Raw genomic sequence first — 16,855 nt, 5'->3', positions numbered from 1 at the left:
ATCTTGTTGTGCGTTTTGCTGCTCTCCCTTAGAGCAGATGAGACTGCTGTACTCAAAGGGTCAAAATATCCTTCTTGCCTGCTCAGCTGCAATTGCGTGCATCTGCTGGATGTGAGTCCTAGGGCAGCTGTGCAGCTGTGCGGACAACGGCCGTGCGGACAGACATAGTGACCAGAAGGCAAAACATACAGAGCCCACATGCAGACAGAAACATCTGGAACACCAAGAAGAAAGAGCCCCGCGCTTGCACCACATCGTAGCACAGTACTCACAACTTCCTTGCTTTCCTGACCCAGGACGAGGGCTACCTGCATTTCAGCAAGCCTGTGATTTGTCTGCCTGACCTTGCCATTGCGTTACAGCACGGAATAAGAGGTCCAGGGTCTTGCCTGACAGCAAGTGAGACAAGAACTTAGCTGGAGCCCCTGGAACTTAACCCCACTCTCAAAGCATTTCAGAAACACCTGTAACAGAGCTGAAACCTATTATTGCCTGACTGAGGGAGCCTGTAGATTCTTTTGTTTGGCTGTTTTTTTGGAAGGGGAGAGAACCTTTCTTCTGACTTAGAATTTGGGGGAAATGGGTGACGCCTGTTGCAAATGCAGATTTATTCTGGAGGAACCATTGCCACATGTTGTAGCCTGGATCTCTTCCTATCGTGAGGCAGGAAGCCTCTGGCTGTGCTGACTCCATGCTAGTTCAAGGAAAGACTATTGAACTGTTCCACAGAGAACGTCCCTGGGTTGTCTGGTGCCATGTCCGCAGTGATAGGGCCATGGGGGAAATCTTGTTCATCGTTGGTGTCCCCACCCATGCCACAGTGCTGTGGTGGCAGGCTGGGGAGGATGGGCTTCAGGAACTTGAACTCGCTGTTGCCCGAGCCCGTCGTGAGGCTGATCTCGTAGCAATAGGCGTGGGGCAGGGTCCCCACAGCGGCCGCATTGGCCAGGTTGCTCTGCAAGTTGCCGGCACCGTAAAGCATGTGCCCACCCTTCGGCTCCTTTCTCTTGCACACCTTGCGAGCCACGAAGGCTGCTGTGGATGTGAGGAAGAGGAGTGAGATGAAGACCAATGAAATGATTAAATAGGTTGTCAGGGAGCCACCCTCATCCTCCGTGGCCAGGCTGCTGTGCGGTAGTCGCATGTCTGAGAAGTCATTGAGCAGGAGTGCGCTCAGCGCCGCAGTGGCCGACAGTGGTGGCTGCCCGTTGTCTCGCACCAGGATGACGAGTTTCTGCTTCACGGCATCTCTCTCCATCACCGGCCTCCTCAGCCTCACCTCCCCGCTTTGGGCACCCACCGCAAACAGCCCGGGGTCGGTGGCCCTCAGCAGGTGGTACGAAAGCCACGAGTTCTGCCCTGCGTCGGCATCGACGGCCACCACTTTGGTGACGAGGTACCCCGCCTCAGCCGACATGGGCACCAGCTCATTGGATGGTGGGCTGCTGCCCTGGGTGGGGTACAGCACCAGCGGCGCATTGTCATTCTCGTCCACCACGACAAGGCGGACAGTGACATTGGCACTGAGGGGAGGAGACCCCGCGTCGGAGGCACTCACCAAGACCTCGATCTGCCTCACCTGCTCGTAGTCCAGAGGCCGCAGCACAAACACGTGCCCGTTCTCAGAGTTCACAGAGATACAGGAGCAGGGGTCGGGCTCTGTGGGGTGGGCTGGGGCCAGGGAATAGGTCACCTTGGCATTGGGCCCCACATCAGCATCCGAGGCACTGACGGTTCCAACGAGTGCCGTGGGGACATTGTTCTCATGCACAAACATGGTGTATGATGTCTGGTTGAAGATAGGTGCATTGTCATTGACATCGGAGATGTCCACTATGAAGGTCTGGGTGGTTGTGAGAGGAGGTGACCCCGCATCTGCTGCTGTGACAGTGAGGATGTACCGAGCCGTCTCTTCACGGTCCAGTGCGCTCACAGTTACCAGCTCGTAGTAATTCTTATAGGCTGGCCGGAGGGAGAACAATAGCTGGTCCTCAAGGGCACAGGAGATCTTCCCGTTGGCACCCGCATCCCGGTCCCTGACAGTAAAGAGGGCAACCACTGTCCCAGGTAATGCGTTCTCAGGGAGGGGACTGCTGAAGGAACTGACCACCAACTCCGGTGCATTGTCGTTCACATCCACCACCTCCACCAACACCTTGCAGATTGCCGAGAGGCCCCCGCCATCTGTGGCCCGCACACTGAGCTCATGATTCTCTGCCGCCTCAAAGTCCAGAGGCTTTGTGAGTTTAATTTCACCACTCGTGGGGTCAATCGCGAATGCTGAGTGGCTCTGACCCACTGCTTGGCTGAACTGATAGGAGATGTCCCCATTAGGTCCTGTGTCCCGATCGGTTGCCACCACGCTGAGAACCACAGAGCCCTCTGGGGCATTTTCCAAAACCTGCCCAACGTACAGCTTTTGTGTGAAGACGGGAGCGTTGTCATTTACATCTAGAACAACAATGTGGATTTGGGTGGTCCCGCTCCTGGGTGGAGAGCCCCCGTCCACGGCAATGAGACTGAAACCCAACTCCGCCTGCTCCTCTCTGTCTAGCGGCTTTTCCAAGACCAGTTCTACATATTTGTCGTCCTCACTCTGACTCCCAAAGGAGACACTAAAGTACTCGTTGTCGGGAGCGATGCTGTAAGCCTGGATGCTGTTGCTGCCAACGTCCAGATCCCGAGCCCCCTCCAGCGGGAAACGCGAGCCCGGGGCGCTCGTTTCCGGGATCTTGAAAGTGACTCGTTCCTCCGGGAAAACGGGCGAATGGTCATTGATGTCCTCCACGGCCACCTCGACCCGAAAGAACTGCAGCGGGTTTGCCAGCAGGAGCTCGAAGGGCAGCGTGCAGGTCCCGGACTGCCCGCACAGCTCCTCCCGGTCCAGCCTCTCCGCCACTACGAGGCGGCCGGTGCCGCGCTCTAAGCGAAAGTGCTGCCGGCCGTCCTCCGGGGCCAGGCGGGCGCGGCGAGCCGAGAGCTGCGCCGGGGCCAGCCCCGCGTCCTCCGCCACGTTGGCTACCACGGAGCCGCTCTCCGCCTCCTCGGCTACGCGGTAGCGGATGGGCTCGGAGCGCGCGTGCGGCAGGGAGAGCAAAGCGGAGAGACAAAGCACTTGCCTTGCGATCGCCATGTCGGGGCGGCGGGGAGCCTCTGTCTCGCGGGTCGCCGGCGCAGTCCTCCGCGGAAAGCGGCGCCCGGCAGCGGCGCGGCGGGGCGGCGGGCGGGCGCCCTCCCTCTCGCCGAGTCCGGCTGGCGGCCCGGAGCGCGGCCGCCGTGGCCCGGCAGCGGATGGCACGGGGTACCGCTCGCCGCCGCTCGCCGCCCGGCTCGGCTGTGCTGGGCTGTGCTGGGCAGGGCTGTGCTGGGCTGTGCTGTGCTGTGCTGTGCTGGGCTGTGCTGGGCTGGGCTGGGCTGGGCTGTGCTGGGCTGGGCAGGGCAGGGCAGGGCCGGGCTCGGCCGCCTCCCCTCTCGCAGCCGCTCGGCGCCGCCTTGGCCGGGAGCACCACCCTGCGGCCCGCGGCGGGACTGCGCCCGCCGCCGCCCGCTGCCCGCGCTGCCGGCTCGCAGCGGCACCCGGACCCGCGCGCACCCGCGCGGCTGCCGGCCGCTCGCCCGAGCGGGGGCCCCGCGGCAGGACGCGCGCACACCGCGCCGGGGAGGGAAGCGCAGGGAAGGAGCGCCCCGAGTCCCGCGGGGCCGCCGCTGGAGTCCGAGCGCACGGGCAGCGCCGGCAGCTGCCCCGCGTCTTGCCCCGCTGCCCGCGGCCCGGAACCCGCGGGCAGGCGTGCGCGCTCGGCTCCCGGGAGCCGGCAAACCCGTGCCCTTCGAGAAACACGGCGGCAAGACAAGCACGAGGCGATTCCCTCGGCAGCGTGGGGCGGAGGCTCAGCCCGGAGGGACCGAGCCGCCTTCCCCGGCCGGAGGAGCCGGGCAAGAGCCTCCACAGGGGCGGCACGCAGGTAGCGGCGCAGCACGGCACTCCGTCTACCGGGCAATGTCAGGCTGAGGGCGGGGAGCGGAGGCGGGTCCCGGCGAGGCTCAGGCGTGGACGCGCCTGCCGGCCGGCCAGTCCGGCGATATTCGCCACAAAAGAGCCTCTCTCCGCCTCTTCGGGCACAGAGTACCCGAAGGCGGCTTCTGCTCTCATCCCCGACACGCAGAGGAGCAGCATCAGAGCCACCGCTCGCCGTGGGAGCGATTCCTCGCTCTTCCTCAGCTCCATTCCCTCCCAGCGAACCGATCTCCTCCCGCTGTGAGTTGGATGGAACTGCCGAGCCAGCCTGCCGACCCCCGAGCAGAGCAGCCCGGGATGGTGCAGCCCCGCCCGGCCGAGCCCCGGGGGCGGTGGGTCCGGGAGCTGCGCGGAGCCTCCGCGCCTCTGCGGTCACCAGCGGCACCGGGCGGCCGACCTGCAGAAGGACGCGGCGATTTCCCAGCGCAAAGACTGCAGAACACGGAGAAACCGCGCTCTTTGTTCCCAGGTCAGGGCATACAGCTTTTACTGCCCTGACAACCCTGTTCCAAGCATGGCCACCACTGCAATGAGCAATGCTTCTGTTTGCCTTTTATTTGAAAACGAGATGTATTTAAAGCTGTTTTTTCTAATGTCCCTCCCCACAACGCTTTGAACTGTTTATGCACAGTGAAGGAACTACTTTTAGGCTGTTTAGCTAAAAAAGCTGTGTATTGTTACAGGTGTCCGGCATCCGGAGTGAGCTGGTCCATGAACCTTGGCAGCCATCGCCATGTAGTTCCCCCTAGTAATTCTCGGGCGGGTGTCTGCAATGGACGGGGATTGTTCCCCCGATTCACGACCTCTCAGGCTGGGAGCCCTCGCGAAGGGGCTGGGGGCAGCATCTCTCGGACCTCAGCTTGGCTCCGACAAGCCCCCTCCACCTTGCGCCGGCTTCTGAGAACGGAGGTCGCTCTGATTTCCCCTCCATAAAATCCACTCCGAAGGCACGGATTGATTCCCGAAATGCTGCTCTTGGGTGGCTATGGCAGTGACAAGTGTCGGCGACGCCTGTGACAAATGATCTTCGAGACACCACACTCACCCGAGGGAGTTCCAAGTAGATTTTATTGTTTTCTATCATCAGGCATTTCATTCTTAAAAATGTGTCAGCCACAGGAAATATCACATTACTTTATAGATCAATACCGATTAATGAAAGGAGAAGAAAACAGAAAGCTTCTTGTCGCTCTATATTCTACGTTACGTTACGGAAAAAAAAAAAAAAAGAATGCATTGCTCAAAGCCCACTCTTTACAGCGTGGAGAACCTGTCAACTCCTGGTCAAATACGCGAAGCGTGCCAATGTCAGCCGTTTCTCATGTAATCAGCTTCTGCTTGTGATTAAGGAATTCCTTTGCAAGCAGCACTTAATTTTGCTTAATATCTCTTTGGCCTGGTATTGAACAGACCGCAGAAAATTACGACATGATTACAGAGTCCTCTCCCTAAGAAAAAAACAAACAAACAAACAAACGCCGAAAAGATGATGTAGGAAAACGTTATCTTGAAGATCTGCTTCCAGTGTTCAGTATTTCCCTTAACATTTAGAAGCAGTAGCACTCTCACAATCATACATCAAGTCTCGGTGTAATCAATATGCAACACAGTCCTCCTCCTCCATCCATATCACAATTACAAAATACCTACTCAACAAAGTACTGCTCAAGAGGAGAGCGTTTTTGCTCTCTCTCAGAGAAGCCTTGTACCTCCCTGGTACTTTTTTGGTGGGTGTTTTTTCTCTTCGTTCTCTTTTCCCTGTGAGGACAGACACGCTTGTCTTTCTCCTCACTTACTGATGGGTGAGCCAAGGGTTTTGATCAGAACTGACATTTCGCTCCATCCCCCTGGTTGCAGCGCAAGCTGCTTCCGCAGGTCTGGGACGCGTGTCTTCGGAGAGGGGAGCTCTGCCCTGCAAAGAACAGAGAGTGGAGGATGTCATTTGGGCGTTGAAGGTAAGCGAGAAGCTTAGAGGGCATGTCTTCCACCACTGCACGGCTGACCCCTCTCTTCTCTTCTCCACCCAGAGCCAAAGAGGAGGTTGGCCAAGGCTGTGAGGCTCTGACCTGCACGGCGAAAATCTAAAGCCAGAGACCATCCTCCACCGTGGACATCACAAAGGCACTGCAAACTTTTTATGAGCCTGAGGGAGTAATTTAAGATGGTAAGAGCCCAAACATTTACTGCTCACAAACAGTAAATGTGGTTTAACGTTGACGTGTCAAGATGGGTCCTTGTCTCCCCTGAGGCTACTTGACTGCGGTTCTGAGAACCTGCAGTAAAGGGAGTCCAAGTCATCAGTGGTTATGAAATAAGAAAATGTTGTGGGGTGACCAAAAGATGGTGCTTGTGGGTCTTCAGCCTCAAATATGTTCATCGTCCAGACTCTTGTGAAATGCTAGTTGGATCCCCGGAAACTAGTAACCCCATGAGGAGAGAAGGAGCTGTTTCAATGACCACCTCTTGTCTCCCCCATGCTCTTTGAACAGCCGAACTTTAAAGGGCGTCTCAAACATGGCTCACTTCCAGTTCACAGCAGCACTGGGAAGAGAGGTGCTGGTACCGTCCGGGATCACCCGGCTGGGTCAGAAGGGGTCTGGGACGGTGCGTTGTATCGTTGTATCGTTGTATTGTAATTTTTCTGGCCAATACTGTTCATCCAAGCCACAAAAATATAAGGGCATCTCGTGGCAGAGGTCCCCACCTCCGTGGCCTCCAGAAGCTTGAGAGACAGCTTGAGTACAGCGCTGCCACTACCCTGGTGAACGGCACTTGGCAGCGCCGAGCACCAGCTCTTAAGAGCAGTGCAGGGGACGCCGTCCGTGAGGTGACACCCCTTTGCGCCGTTGTCCCCGCAGTGCCGGGTAACGCTGGACAGGACCACCACGTTCCCGGTGCTGCCGCCCCTGGGGGGACGTGTCCCTGGGAGCCGTGTCGTTCCTGCTCTGGGTCCCTACGGGCTCTCCATGCGTGGGCAGGACCCCCTGTGTGCCTCACACATCCACACCCCTACTTCTCATCTTCGCATGGTCCAGCTGCCCGCCTTTGTGGTGACACCAAAGACTTGATCTAACGCGAATACTCAGGGCCTAGAGCTGGATGCAGCGAGGCGCGGTCAGTGAGCCCTTGGGGAGCAGCTGAGCCGTGCCGGATCCTCGTGGGAGGCCCCGCCAGCGGCTCTGAGACCCTCTCTGCCCTCTGCTCCCGCCCCAGCGGCTCCTCCACCGCCAGCTCCGCAACACCGACAGTCCTCATTGCCCGGGCTGAGCGCATCCTCCCGCCCCGCGCTGCTCCCTCCGCCTCCCCCCATCGCCTCGGCCCGGCCAGGTCTCTCACCTGTGCAGCCCAGTCGCCTTCGTCCCCGAGGCTGGCCGCCTCTTGCGAGCACACCGAGCTCCGCTGTTCGCCCGGGCCGGGGGGCAGCCCGGCGGGGAAGCAGGGCAGGAGCGGCCTGAGGAACCGAAACTCGCTGTTGACGGTGCCGGCGGCGAAGCAGACGTCGTACACGTAGCTGCGGGGCAGGGAGCCCGCGTTGCTCTCCGTGGCAGCCTTCGGGAACGTGGGCAAGCTCTCCGCCTCGCTCCGCCTGGCCCGCCGCACCTTCACCACCACGGCGGACGCCGCCGTGGCCAGGAACAGCGCGGACACGCAGGCCAGGGAGGCCACGAGGTAGAGGGTCAGCGGCCCGTCGGGCTCGGCGGCCGGCGCCTCCTCGCTCACCCGCAGATGGGCGTCGGAGAAGCCGTCGACCAGGGCGATGCCGAGGGTGGCGCTGGCGGAGCGCGGCGGCTGCCCGCGGTCGCGCACCAGCACGACGAGCCTCTGCCGGGGCGCGTCGCGCTCCGCCACGGCCCGCGCCGTGCGCACCTCGCCGCTGTGCAGCCCCACGCGGAACAGCCCCGGCTCCGTCGCCTTGGCCAGCTCGTACGACAGCCACGCGTTCTGCCCCGCGTCCGCGTCCACCGCCACCACCTTGGCCACCAGGTAGCCCGCCCGCGCCCAGCGCGGCACCAGCTCGCCCGCCGCCGCGCTGCTGTCGGGGGGCGGGTGCAGCACCACGGGCGCGTTGTCGTTCTCGTCCCGCACCACCACGCGCAGCACCGCCTGGGCGCTGAGCGGCGGCGAGCCGCCGTCGGCAGCGCGCACCGCCACCTCGAAGGCGCGCACCTCCTCGTAGTCCAGCGGGCGGAGGATGTAAACGTCCCCGCTGTCGGAGTTGACCGACACGTCGGGCTGCTCCTTGCCCTCCTGCCGCACCAGCGCGTAGTTTACGCGGGCGTTTTTTCCCGCGTCGGCGTCCGTGGCCTTCACGCTGCCGATCCGGAGCATGGGGCTGTTGTTCTCCGGGACCGACAGGGTGTACATCTCCTGGCTGAACTCTGGCGGATTGTCGTTCACGTCCGATATCTGCACGAAGAGGCTTTCCCGAGAGCTCAGCCGCGTCGTGCCCCAGTCCGTGGCCGTGACGGTGATGTTATACTCCGCCGTCCTCTCCCTGTCCAGCGCCGCCTTTGTTCGCAGTTCGTAGTAATTATCGACAGTCGGGGTGAGACTGAAGGGCAAGTCCCCGTCGATCGCGCACTCCGTCCTGCCGTTGTCCCCGGAGTCCCGGTCCCGCACACTGAACAGGGCCACCAGGGTGCGGGGCGGGGCGTCCTCGGGAATGGAGGCGGTGAGGGAGGTGAGCGCGATCTCCGGGGCGTTGTCATTCACGTCCAGGACCTCCACCTGCACCTTGCAATGCGCAGACAGCCCCCCGCCGTCGGTGGCCCTCACCACCATCTCGTGGTTTTTCGCTTCCTCGAAGTCCAGGTTGCCCGCCACCCGTATCTCCCCACTGGCAGGGTTCAGCTCGAAGAGCTGCGGGGACCGCTCCGATGTCTGGGTGAAGGCGTACCGCACCTTCCCGTTCGACCCTTCGTCGGGATCCGCGGCCGCGACTCTGACCACCAGCAGCTCCGGGGGGCTGTTCTCGGCCAGGCGCACCTCGTAGATCTCCCGACCGAAGACCGGGATGTTGTCATTGGCATCCAGCACCACGATCCGGACCTGAGCCGTACCCGACCTGGGTGGCGAGCCCCCGTCGGTGGCGGTGAGGAGTAAATTCAGCTCTCGCTGCTCTTCGCGGTCCAGCTGCCGCTCTAGGACGAGCTCGGCGTATTTTGCTCCACCTTTTCTTGTGCCGAGAGCGAGGGAGAAATGCGCATTGGACCCGAGGCTGTAGTTCTGCAAGCCGTTGCTGCCCACGTCCTTGTCCCGGGCGCTTGCCAGAGGGAAACGGGACCCGGGAGACGTCGTTTCGGGAATCTCTAAAACCACCTCCTTCTCCGGGAACACGGGGGAGTTGTCGTTCACGTCACGAACCTCCACCTCCCCTCGGATCAGCTGCAACGGATTTTCAAAGAATATCTGGAAGAGGAGTATGCAGGTCTCGCTCTGCGGACAGATCTCCTCCCGGTCCAGCGACTCCTTTGCCGTCAGGACTCCGGTGTTTTGACTGAGGCGGAAAAGCTGCTCGTTCCCCTCGGACACAAGGCGGGCCTTGCGAGCCGCGAGCTGGCCCGGAGGAACCCCCAGGTCCTTTGCAATATTGGCGACAAAGGCGTCCCTCTCCATCTCCTCCGCCAGAGAATAGCGGAGGGTTTCGGCCCCGCTCTGGCACACGCAAACGCACAGAATAAACAAGATCACTTGCCTCTTGCTGCCTCCGCTCCGTCTCCCACACGCCATTTCTCTCCAGAAAAGCCAGCCGCCGTCCTCCCTGGGTCCCAGCATTTTAAGCAGCGTCCGAGGCAGAGCGGTGTTTGTCAGGAAGCCCGGGGTAAGGGGGTCTGAAAGCCCCCGCGCACCCCGACTCCGTGCCCCGCCGCCCTTCCCCAGCAGCTCACACGGCTTCTTTTGTCTCGCCGAGCCCGCAAACCCGGCGCGGGCGGAGGAACCTGCCGGTCCGTGGCCAACACCCCCACCCAGCGTCGCGACGGGGAATATTTCCTCTGCCTTCTCGTTCGGGGCAGAGCTGCTGCTTCGGAGTTTGCTGCTTCGGAATCCGCGCTCTGCGGGCCAAACCGAAGGCAAAAGGCGCAGCGTAAACGCTCTCCTCGCTTGGAAGCCGGCTGCCTCCCGCACACAGAGCGCTGCTCCGGGTATCGCTTCCCAGCTCGCCACCGCGAGCTCTTCGAACACAGCTCTTGGTTTTCCTCTGTGTTCTGTCGGCATTGCAGGATCTGCCTCTTCCACAGGACGCATTGCGGGATTTTCCTTCTCTTCTCCACTTGTTCATCAGCACAGCACAGTCAGCAAGCGGGGCGGGTGAGAGAAGCACGGCTACTGAATGTGAGAGCTGGTGCCAGGGAAAGGTCCCGAAAGCGAATGCTTCACCGTCACCCGAGCTTACCATCACACTAGAATGAAAATGCTGTTCTAGGGCACATCATCCTAATCCTGTTTTCTTCACATTGTGTATCACAGCTCGCCCAAAGGACACACAACTTCAACGCTTTTCTGTGTGAAAAGCGTTTTTCTCCTTAATTGTCGGGAGCATCCTCCCCTGCCGCCTGCTGACCCTTGCACCCATGATAAGGTGTATCACTGTACCGCAAAATGTCCCCAGCTGTGCACAAACATCGAAATGCTGCAACCTGTTTTCCTGTTTTGGAGGGAGACAGCCCTTTCTCCTCTACCGTCATCACACAGGCTTAGAAATACTGCAAAGGTCCCTGTGCTCAGAGGTCAAACCTCACTCCTGTACCGGGGTAAGGATCTACGGCCAACAGCTATTGAATACAAAAGGCAAGGAAACAAACAGCACAGCTCCTAAATTAACCCCCCAGATACACAAACGCTAACGAGCAGGAGCTAACGGGGACAATAGCAGAGACCAGGGATCTAACGACACTCATCGATGGGCCATTAAAGGAACCATTCAAGTGTAAACTCCAAGAGGTTCAACCAGAAAGTTTGTAAACGATAAGGGAGGCAAAAAAAGATTATCATGGATTCTCATAGGAAAGAGCGAACTGATTACGAGATGTTTGGGGGGGGTTCTAGGAATATGCAAAGCTTATTATGGGAGGATTCGAGGCAGGCTCAAAGTCGGTAAAAGGGAGAGGTCAAGAGCGGACCTGGGAGGAACAACCGTGGGGAAACGGAGGTGGCAGGGGAGAGCGTGGGGTCCTGAGCACGGCCCGGTAGTGCGAGCCAGGATCCGTGCCGGAGACCCGATAAAAACGCCCGGCTCAGGCACTCGTCGCCGGCCTTGAGGATCCACTTGTACCGCGACTGCTCCTGCGCACCCAGCGGCGAGCTCCGGCAAACGCACACGCAACGTTCTGGGGATGCGCACAGCTCCCTCCAAGACCAGTCTTCCTCTTACAGAATGAAAAATGGAGGAGAAAACAAAATAGAGCTCGCACTATTTATTTTTGGTTCAAGCAATTTTAATTCAGCTTTTACTACTAAAGGAACCACGCTCATTTTTTCTATAGAAAGTGTCCTACCCTCCTTGGTTTTTACACCTTTCCTTTGATTTCTTAGATGGTTTCCCCTTATATTTGTTTACTACAAGGGCTGACAGTGTCAAACAATACTCACCAGGTGAAGTCCTAGAAGTTCGCTGATGCCTTCATTTTTGTTTAAATAAAAATTCGTGACTGTTTCCGTAGGAGAAAGTAACATCCAGGGTTGACTTTAGGATTCCCCAGCATTTCAGCCACTAGAGGACTTTGCACGGATGCTGCCACTTTTTTGTGATTTCCTCTTGTTGCCCTTTGACTTGGAAGCGTGATAGGATGTAAAAGGCTAACTTACATCAATGGCCAGGTCAGCGCTTTCTTCCTTCCTTCCCTTCCAGGGACGTGTCCATCTCTCCAGTTTCTGTCATTATCACCAACACAGAAACTTGATGTAAAACCAACCATAGGCCAAGTACAGCAGCAGATGCGTTGGCAATGTGGCTTCTCTCCTCATTCGTGCCATGCAAAAATAACAGTGACACCTGCAATCCATTTGCTTTGTGCCCTTGCCAGTGCTCCTGCTCAGCTCTCGGCACCTCAGGGACAGGGAGGTGTATTTGCTTCTCTGAAACCTAATCCTTGGCACCACTACGCAGCAGGGAACAGACACAAGCTGAGAAGAGCTGCCACGGACACTTCCCACCCTGACTGCAGTAACCCGGTAATTGTTGCTCCCCTCATTTCAGAAGGCAAATGGTGTCCTTCAGCTTCAGGTGTAGAAGGCTGTAAGGGGAACAGCGATCCTTAACGGAGCTCTTGGCTATCAGAGTATCTTTGCACATCAGAAGATGCTGCTCCTAGACTGAAGCTCATGTTCTTTCAGACTGTAGAGAAATGCAAAATAAAGGAAGCTCACCATTGGATAGCTAATGCTGGTGTTTTCCGTTGGGTCACAACAATGACATGGATGTGTATGGGTGGAAAAAAGAAGAAGTGTGTGTACTGCCAGACGAAGGCACGCTGTGTTTTGGGACAGACTAAGGAACCATAGCCATAATAAGAAGGTAATTTGCATAAATGTGTCCGAGAAATCACTTATCTCCCTGAGTACACAGTGATGTTGCAGGCTTCCTCGTTGTTTGGTTTAGCGATGACGTCTGTATCCTAAGAAGGTAGCTTCTTAGGAAACCAGCTTCTTAGGAAACCAGGTTTCCTCTTTACTCTCAGATTTACGCTAGAAAAGAGCGACAGCAACATATCGTGCTCAGCTCCTGGTGTGTCACTGTATTTCAGAACACAGTGTTCCTAAAAGAGGATTCTCCTGGCACTTCTGCAGTCTGAGCTGTTCCAGATTCCAAAATCCCCTTCTTGGTCTTGCAGCTGGGAATTCAGATCTGCTGAGTGAAACCTCAGAGGCCCCATGCCGGGTGTTGTTCCCCCCTCGATAAAGGCTTCTTCCCTATTCCTGGAGCCACTGCCTGTCCATCTCCAGCACACCCTGAGGACAGTGTGGCTTGGCAGGAGCAGTTGCCTGCAGATCAAGAGCACAGTTACTTCCCTGAGTCACTGTGGTTTCCATGCCTGAGCGCAAAGAGGGAGCAATGCTCCTGTCCTCTCCTTCCCAGCCACCTCCCAGGACGGATTTCTTCTTTCGCCTCTGGCATTCGGACAGCGCCTGAATTCCCAGCTCTCCTGCGGGACTGCTGCCCTGAGCTGTCTGCTGGATGCAAACGTGAGGGACAAGCCGGGATAATTGTTCCCAACCTTCTGGCTTTCCATTATGCTGTAAATACCACTGGTACATATCCTATTCATGGTTCATTTTCTAAGAGATAAACCGGCCTCCTCTCTCTGTCTGCATTCAGTCCAGTTAATGCTTTCCCCAGCACTCTGTTAAATTGAAACATTTCTTTCTCGCGGTATTAACTCGGTGCTTACCAACCAACGGACTCTGCCTGAGTCACCCCAGACCTGCGGCGAAATCTTCTCATATCCCCCAGGGATGGAGTGTGACATCAGCGGGCTGGGACAGTCTGGGACACCGTCTCCCCCCTTCACATCCCCGGCTCTGCCTCGTGCTCTTCGCGTTCCCAGAGGTTCTCGATGCGGCAATTCCCAGCACATCCCTTGGAAAGGCTTTGAACTAGGGCCTATGCCAGTGCAACCGGGACATTTCGGCTGAGCTCTCAGCTCATGTCAGCCGTGCAGCATCTGACTGGTGCTTACTGGTCTCTCCCTGCTTGGGAGCTCCCCGCCCAGCAGCAGCAATACGCACACAGTGTTGGCCAACAGCGGCACTGGGCGTCCAACGCAGGAACTGCACACGGGCGCCTACCCCCCAGTCTCAGCGCGCATCTTCTCCCTTAGGTTCCAGCTATTGCTAGAGCAAATTATGAAACACATTTCCCCCCTGAAGTCTTTGGCAAATAAACTTACTTTCTTAGAACTGATTGGGACATTTGTTTTGGTACTAATAATCCAGACCAGTATGGAATCTATAAGGCATCTTATACAAACCTTCTGTTAAATGTGCTTAACAAAGATGGAAACTATGGGCAAATGTAGCAAGCGTTGCTCATGTGTTGTGAACAACATCTTCCGGAAGTCAGAGGGACAATCGAGGCGTTTTCAAGCACAGGCAGATTTCTATATCACAAGGAGTTGTCCAACTATTTTATGTCCTCTCCCAGAGTAATCTGAAGTTAAGAACTAATTCAGTATTAATAGCAGCACAAACCTCCACCTCCCCTCGGATCAGCTGCAATGGATTTTCAAAGAATATCTTAAAGAAGAGTGTGCAGGTATTGCTCTGTGGACAGATCTCCTCTCAGTCCAGCAACTCCTTTGCCATCAGGACTCCGGTGTTTTGATTGAGGTGGAAATGTTGCTCGTTCTCCTTGGACACAAGGAGATGTGGACCACATTTCCTCCTAGGTAGCAGTACTTCCTTTCTACTAACATCACTGTGAGGTTATCTGCTCTAAAATCTCCCCTGCATACCTTCCAACTTCCAGGAATAAAGAGAAATGCCCTGATTCAAAAGTCTGAGTTCACAACCTTCTCAGAAATGTTCTGCACTCTCCAGTCTCCAAAGATAATGTTGGACAGAAGACACCTGCCAGATGTCTACCCAGACCTTTTCCATCCTACATCTTTGAAGACGAGGAATTCTTACTCCCTCTCTCTAGCCATGACAATGTCAGTACTTCTTATTTGAAATTAAATCCTTTGCAGCTTCAACACTTTGCTACTACGAATACCTCTGAAGCCACCTAAGTAATTATTCTTATCTTCGTAAACTTTGTGCTCAGTGGGATCCAGTTTTTCCATCCTCAACCTCACTTCTAGGTCAAATATGCAGCAGACAATTTTCTTCATAAATCCCTAGAACCATGTGTTTTCTTGCGTCCTGAGGTCTCAAATGGCCCACAAATAATATTTTAATTTCTAGCTCTAAGTTGATTTAAGTTTGCTCTAAGTTTGTATTTTGTGGGGGAAAATGTAATCTATTGATTTTTTTGTCACGTTCTTGTGTCCAATTTCTGTATAACTCCTTCCACTGTTTCCTGCAGAGTCTGTTTTGGTTGACTAGGAGGAGATACACAGGGAAAGTCACATGATGAACAGTCAAGCAGCACAAGGTTATCAGGGAATTCAAGTCCACTGTGTGAATAATCTTGGGTTTCTGTGTGCTTTTCATGAGGCAACAGAGGAGAATAAGATGATTTTCTTGGTGAGATTTAGATAGCCTTGAAAAAGAGAATTCAGGGACACAAGTGCCACACAGGCATTTCATGGACAAGGGCAAGAAACTTCCAGCTTGTGAAGAAATGTTTCTACAATTGGCTACCTGAAGATAGTGGCTAGAAGTGATTGAAGGAAAACAGTCGAGCAATATAATAAGAAAGTAAGAAATAGCCAGACTGTATGCTGTTCTGGGCACAGAAATAGCACATTTTCTCTTTAATGGACAGGCCAGGAAGGAAAGGATATGGGGAGAGGTTGGCCTTGGACAGGCTAATTTTGAAATTCTAGCTGGTCATTGGAGGAGAGAAACAGGGATTCAGCTGAGAAGCAGATTTGGAAGTGAAGGAGAGAAAGGGAGAACAGGAGGGGAGATAGCAATGGTTAGAGGAGGGAAAGTTTCTATGCAAGAGGGGCCAAGAGAGGACAAGCATAAACCTGTTTGGTTGACAAGGCTGATCAAGGAGGGTAGGGACAGAAAATACAGGTAGGATCCATCCTGAAGGCAACTTAGGAGGAGCTTGTTGGTGTAACACCTGTAAGAAAAGAATCAGAATGGCATTAGTAAAGGGAAAGTGGGGTCCAACCAGCCAGAGTGAAAAGGGTATGGGGAATTCTGGAGAAAAGCAGGAAGGGCAGTAGATGCAGTTTGAAGGCAAAGCAGTTGCATGGATCAGAAAGGAGTGAAAATGGACATAAAGAAGGAAGAAACAAGACAGTTAGGCAGGAGAGGAAGGTAGGAGGAAGAAAAGCTGAGATAGAGTCCGTTAGGTTTGTATTTGTCTTTCCCCCATTCTCTGTCTGGCTTAGGACCTAGATATCCTTTTTTCCATCTTTCTCCCTCAGAGCATCTCTCTTCCTACTTGGGGAGCAAGAAAATTATCAGAAGGTATCTGCAAACCAAAGGGAACCCTAGTATCTCAGCCAGCTTAACAAATGAAGTGCGCAGAGAAAGCAAGCATCAGTGCCCAACTTTCTGTCTCCTGATGCCAGGCTTGGCCCACCTTCAAGCCAAGTCCCCAATCCTGTAACTCTTGGATTGCAGGAACATATTGAGAAGGTGGAAAAACCTGACCTAGTGCCACCTAAAAGAGAGATCAATGGAGAAGCGATTCAACTTCAACCAACTTCATGGGCAGCATGGTCACTGCCTGGAAGGAAAACAGAGCTTCTGAACAGAGGCTTTCAAAGGAGACAGAGAGATCAAGGGAGTTGTCATGTTTACTCATGTCACAGGTGTACAGAGAGATGGGATCACGCCCCACTTCGTGTCTAGTGCTTCTGAAGATACAGTGACCAGTCCAGTGGTTAACTAAGTGGCCAGCACTGTTTGTAAACCAAATGCAGCTAAATGATAAGGGCTGTATAACCTCAGCATAAGAGAAATCTGGCCTATGCTTTACAGAAGCAGCAGAGACTTCCTGTTTTGGGAGGATACCTGGGAAAACAAAGGCTTTTTATGTCCTCTGTTTAACATCCTCCGCCCTCACCTGCAGGTCCCTTCCTCTCACATTATGGTTCCAGCAGCAACTGCAGACCAAGCACCCTGCAGGATCACAGGATGACCCTTGTGTCTCTGACGCATTCCCAGAAATACGTTCTCAGAAATACAAGGCAAATTTCCTGGGACATTTTTACACAAAGT

General features: G+C 55.6%; 2 protein-coding genes across 2 annotated transcripts; both read right to left on the bottom strand.

Moving 5' to 3' along the window:
- Positions 1 to 694: 694 nt before the first annotated feature.
- LOC142088942 (protocadherin beta-15-like) lies at positions 695 to 3,133 on the bottom strand. The gene has a single exon (XM_075164817.1). It carries the CDS (start codon positions 3,131 to 3,133, stop codon positions 695 to 697), a length of 2,439 nt encoding a protein of 812 aa, XP_075020918.1.
- A 1,827-nt stretch (positions 3,134 to 4,960) lies between these two features.
- Positions 4,961 to 10,261, bottom strand: LOC142088941 (protocadherin beta-15-like). The gene is made up of 2 exons (XM_075164816.1): positions 7,352 to 10,261; positions 4,961 to 5,927 (listed from the first exon to the last, which is right to left on the bottom strand). Exons 1-2 carry the CDS (start codon positions 10,259 to 10,261, stop codon positions 5,808 to 5,810), a joined length of 3,030 nt encoding a protein of 1,009 aa, XP_075020917.1. The 3' UTR covers positions 4,961 to 5,807.
- Positions 10,262 to 16,855: the final 6,594 nt, after the last annotated feature.

This window comes from Calonectris borealis, chromosome 15, assembly GCF_964195595.1.
Source record: "Calonectris borealis chromosome 15, bCalBor7.hap1.2, whole genome shotgun sequence".
Lineage (NCBI taxonomy): Eukaryota > Metazoa > Chordata > Aves > Procellariiformes > Procellariidae > Calonectris > Calonectris borealis.
The sequence above is the reverse complement of the archived record's forward strand: the minus strand, read 5'-3'. Positions and strand labels throughout refer to the sequence as shown.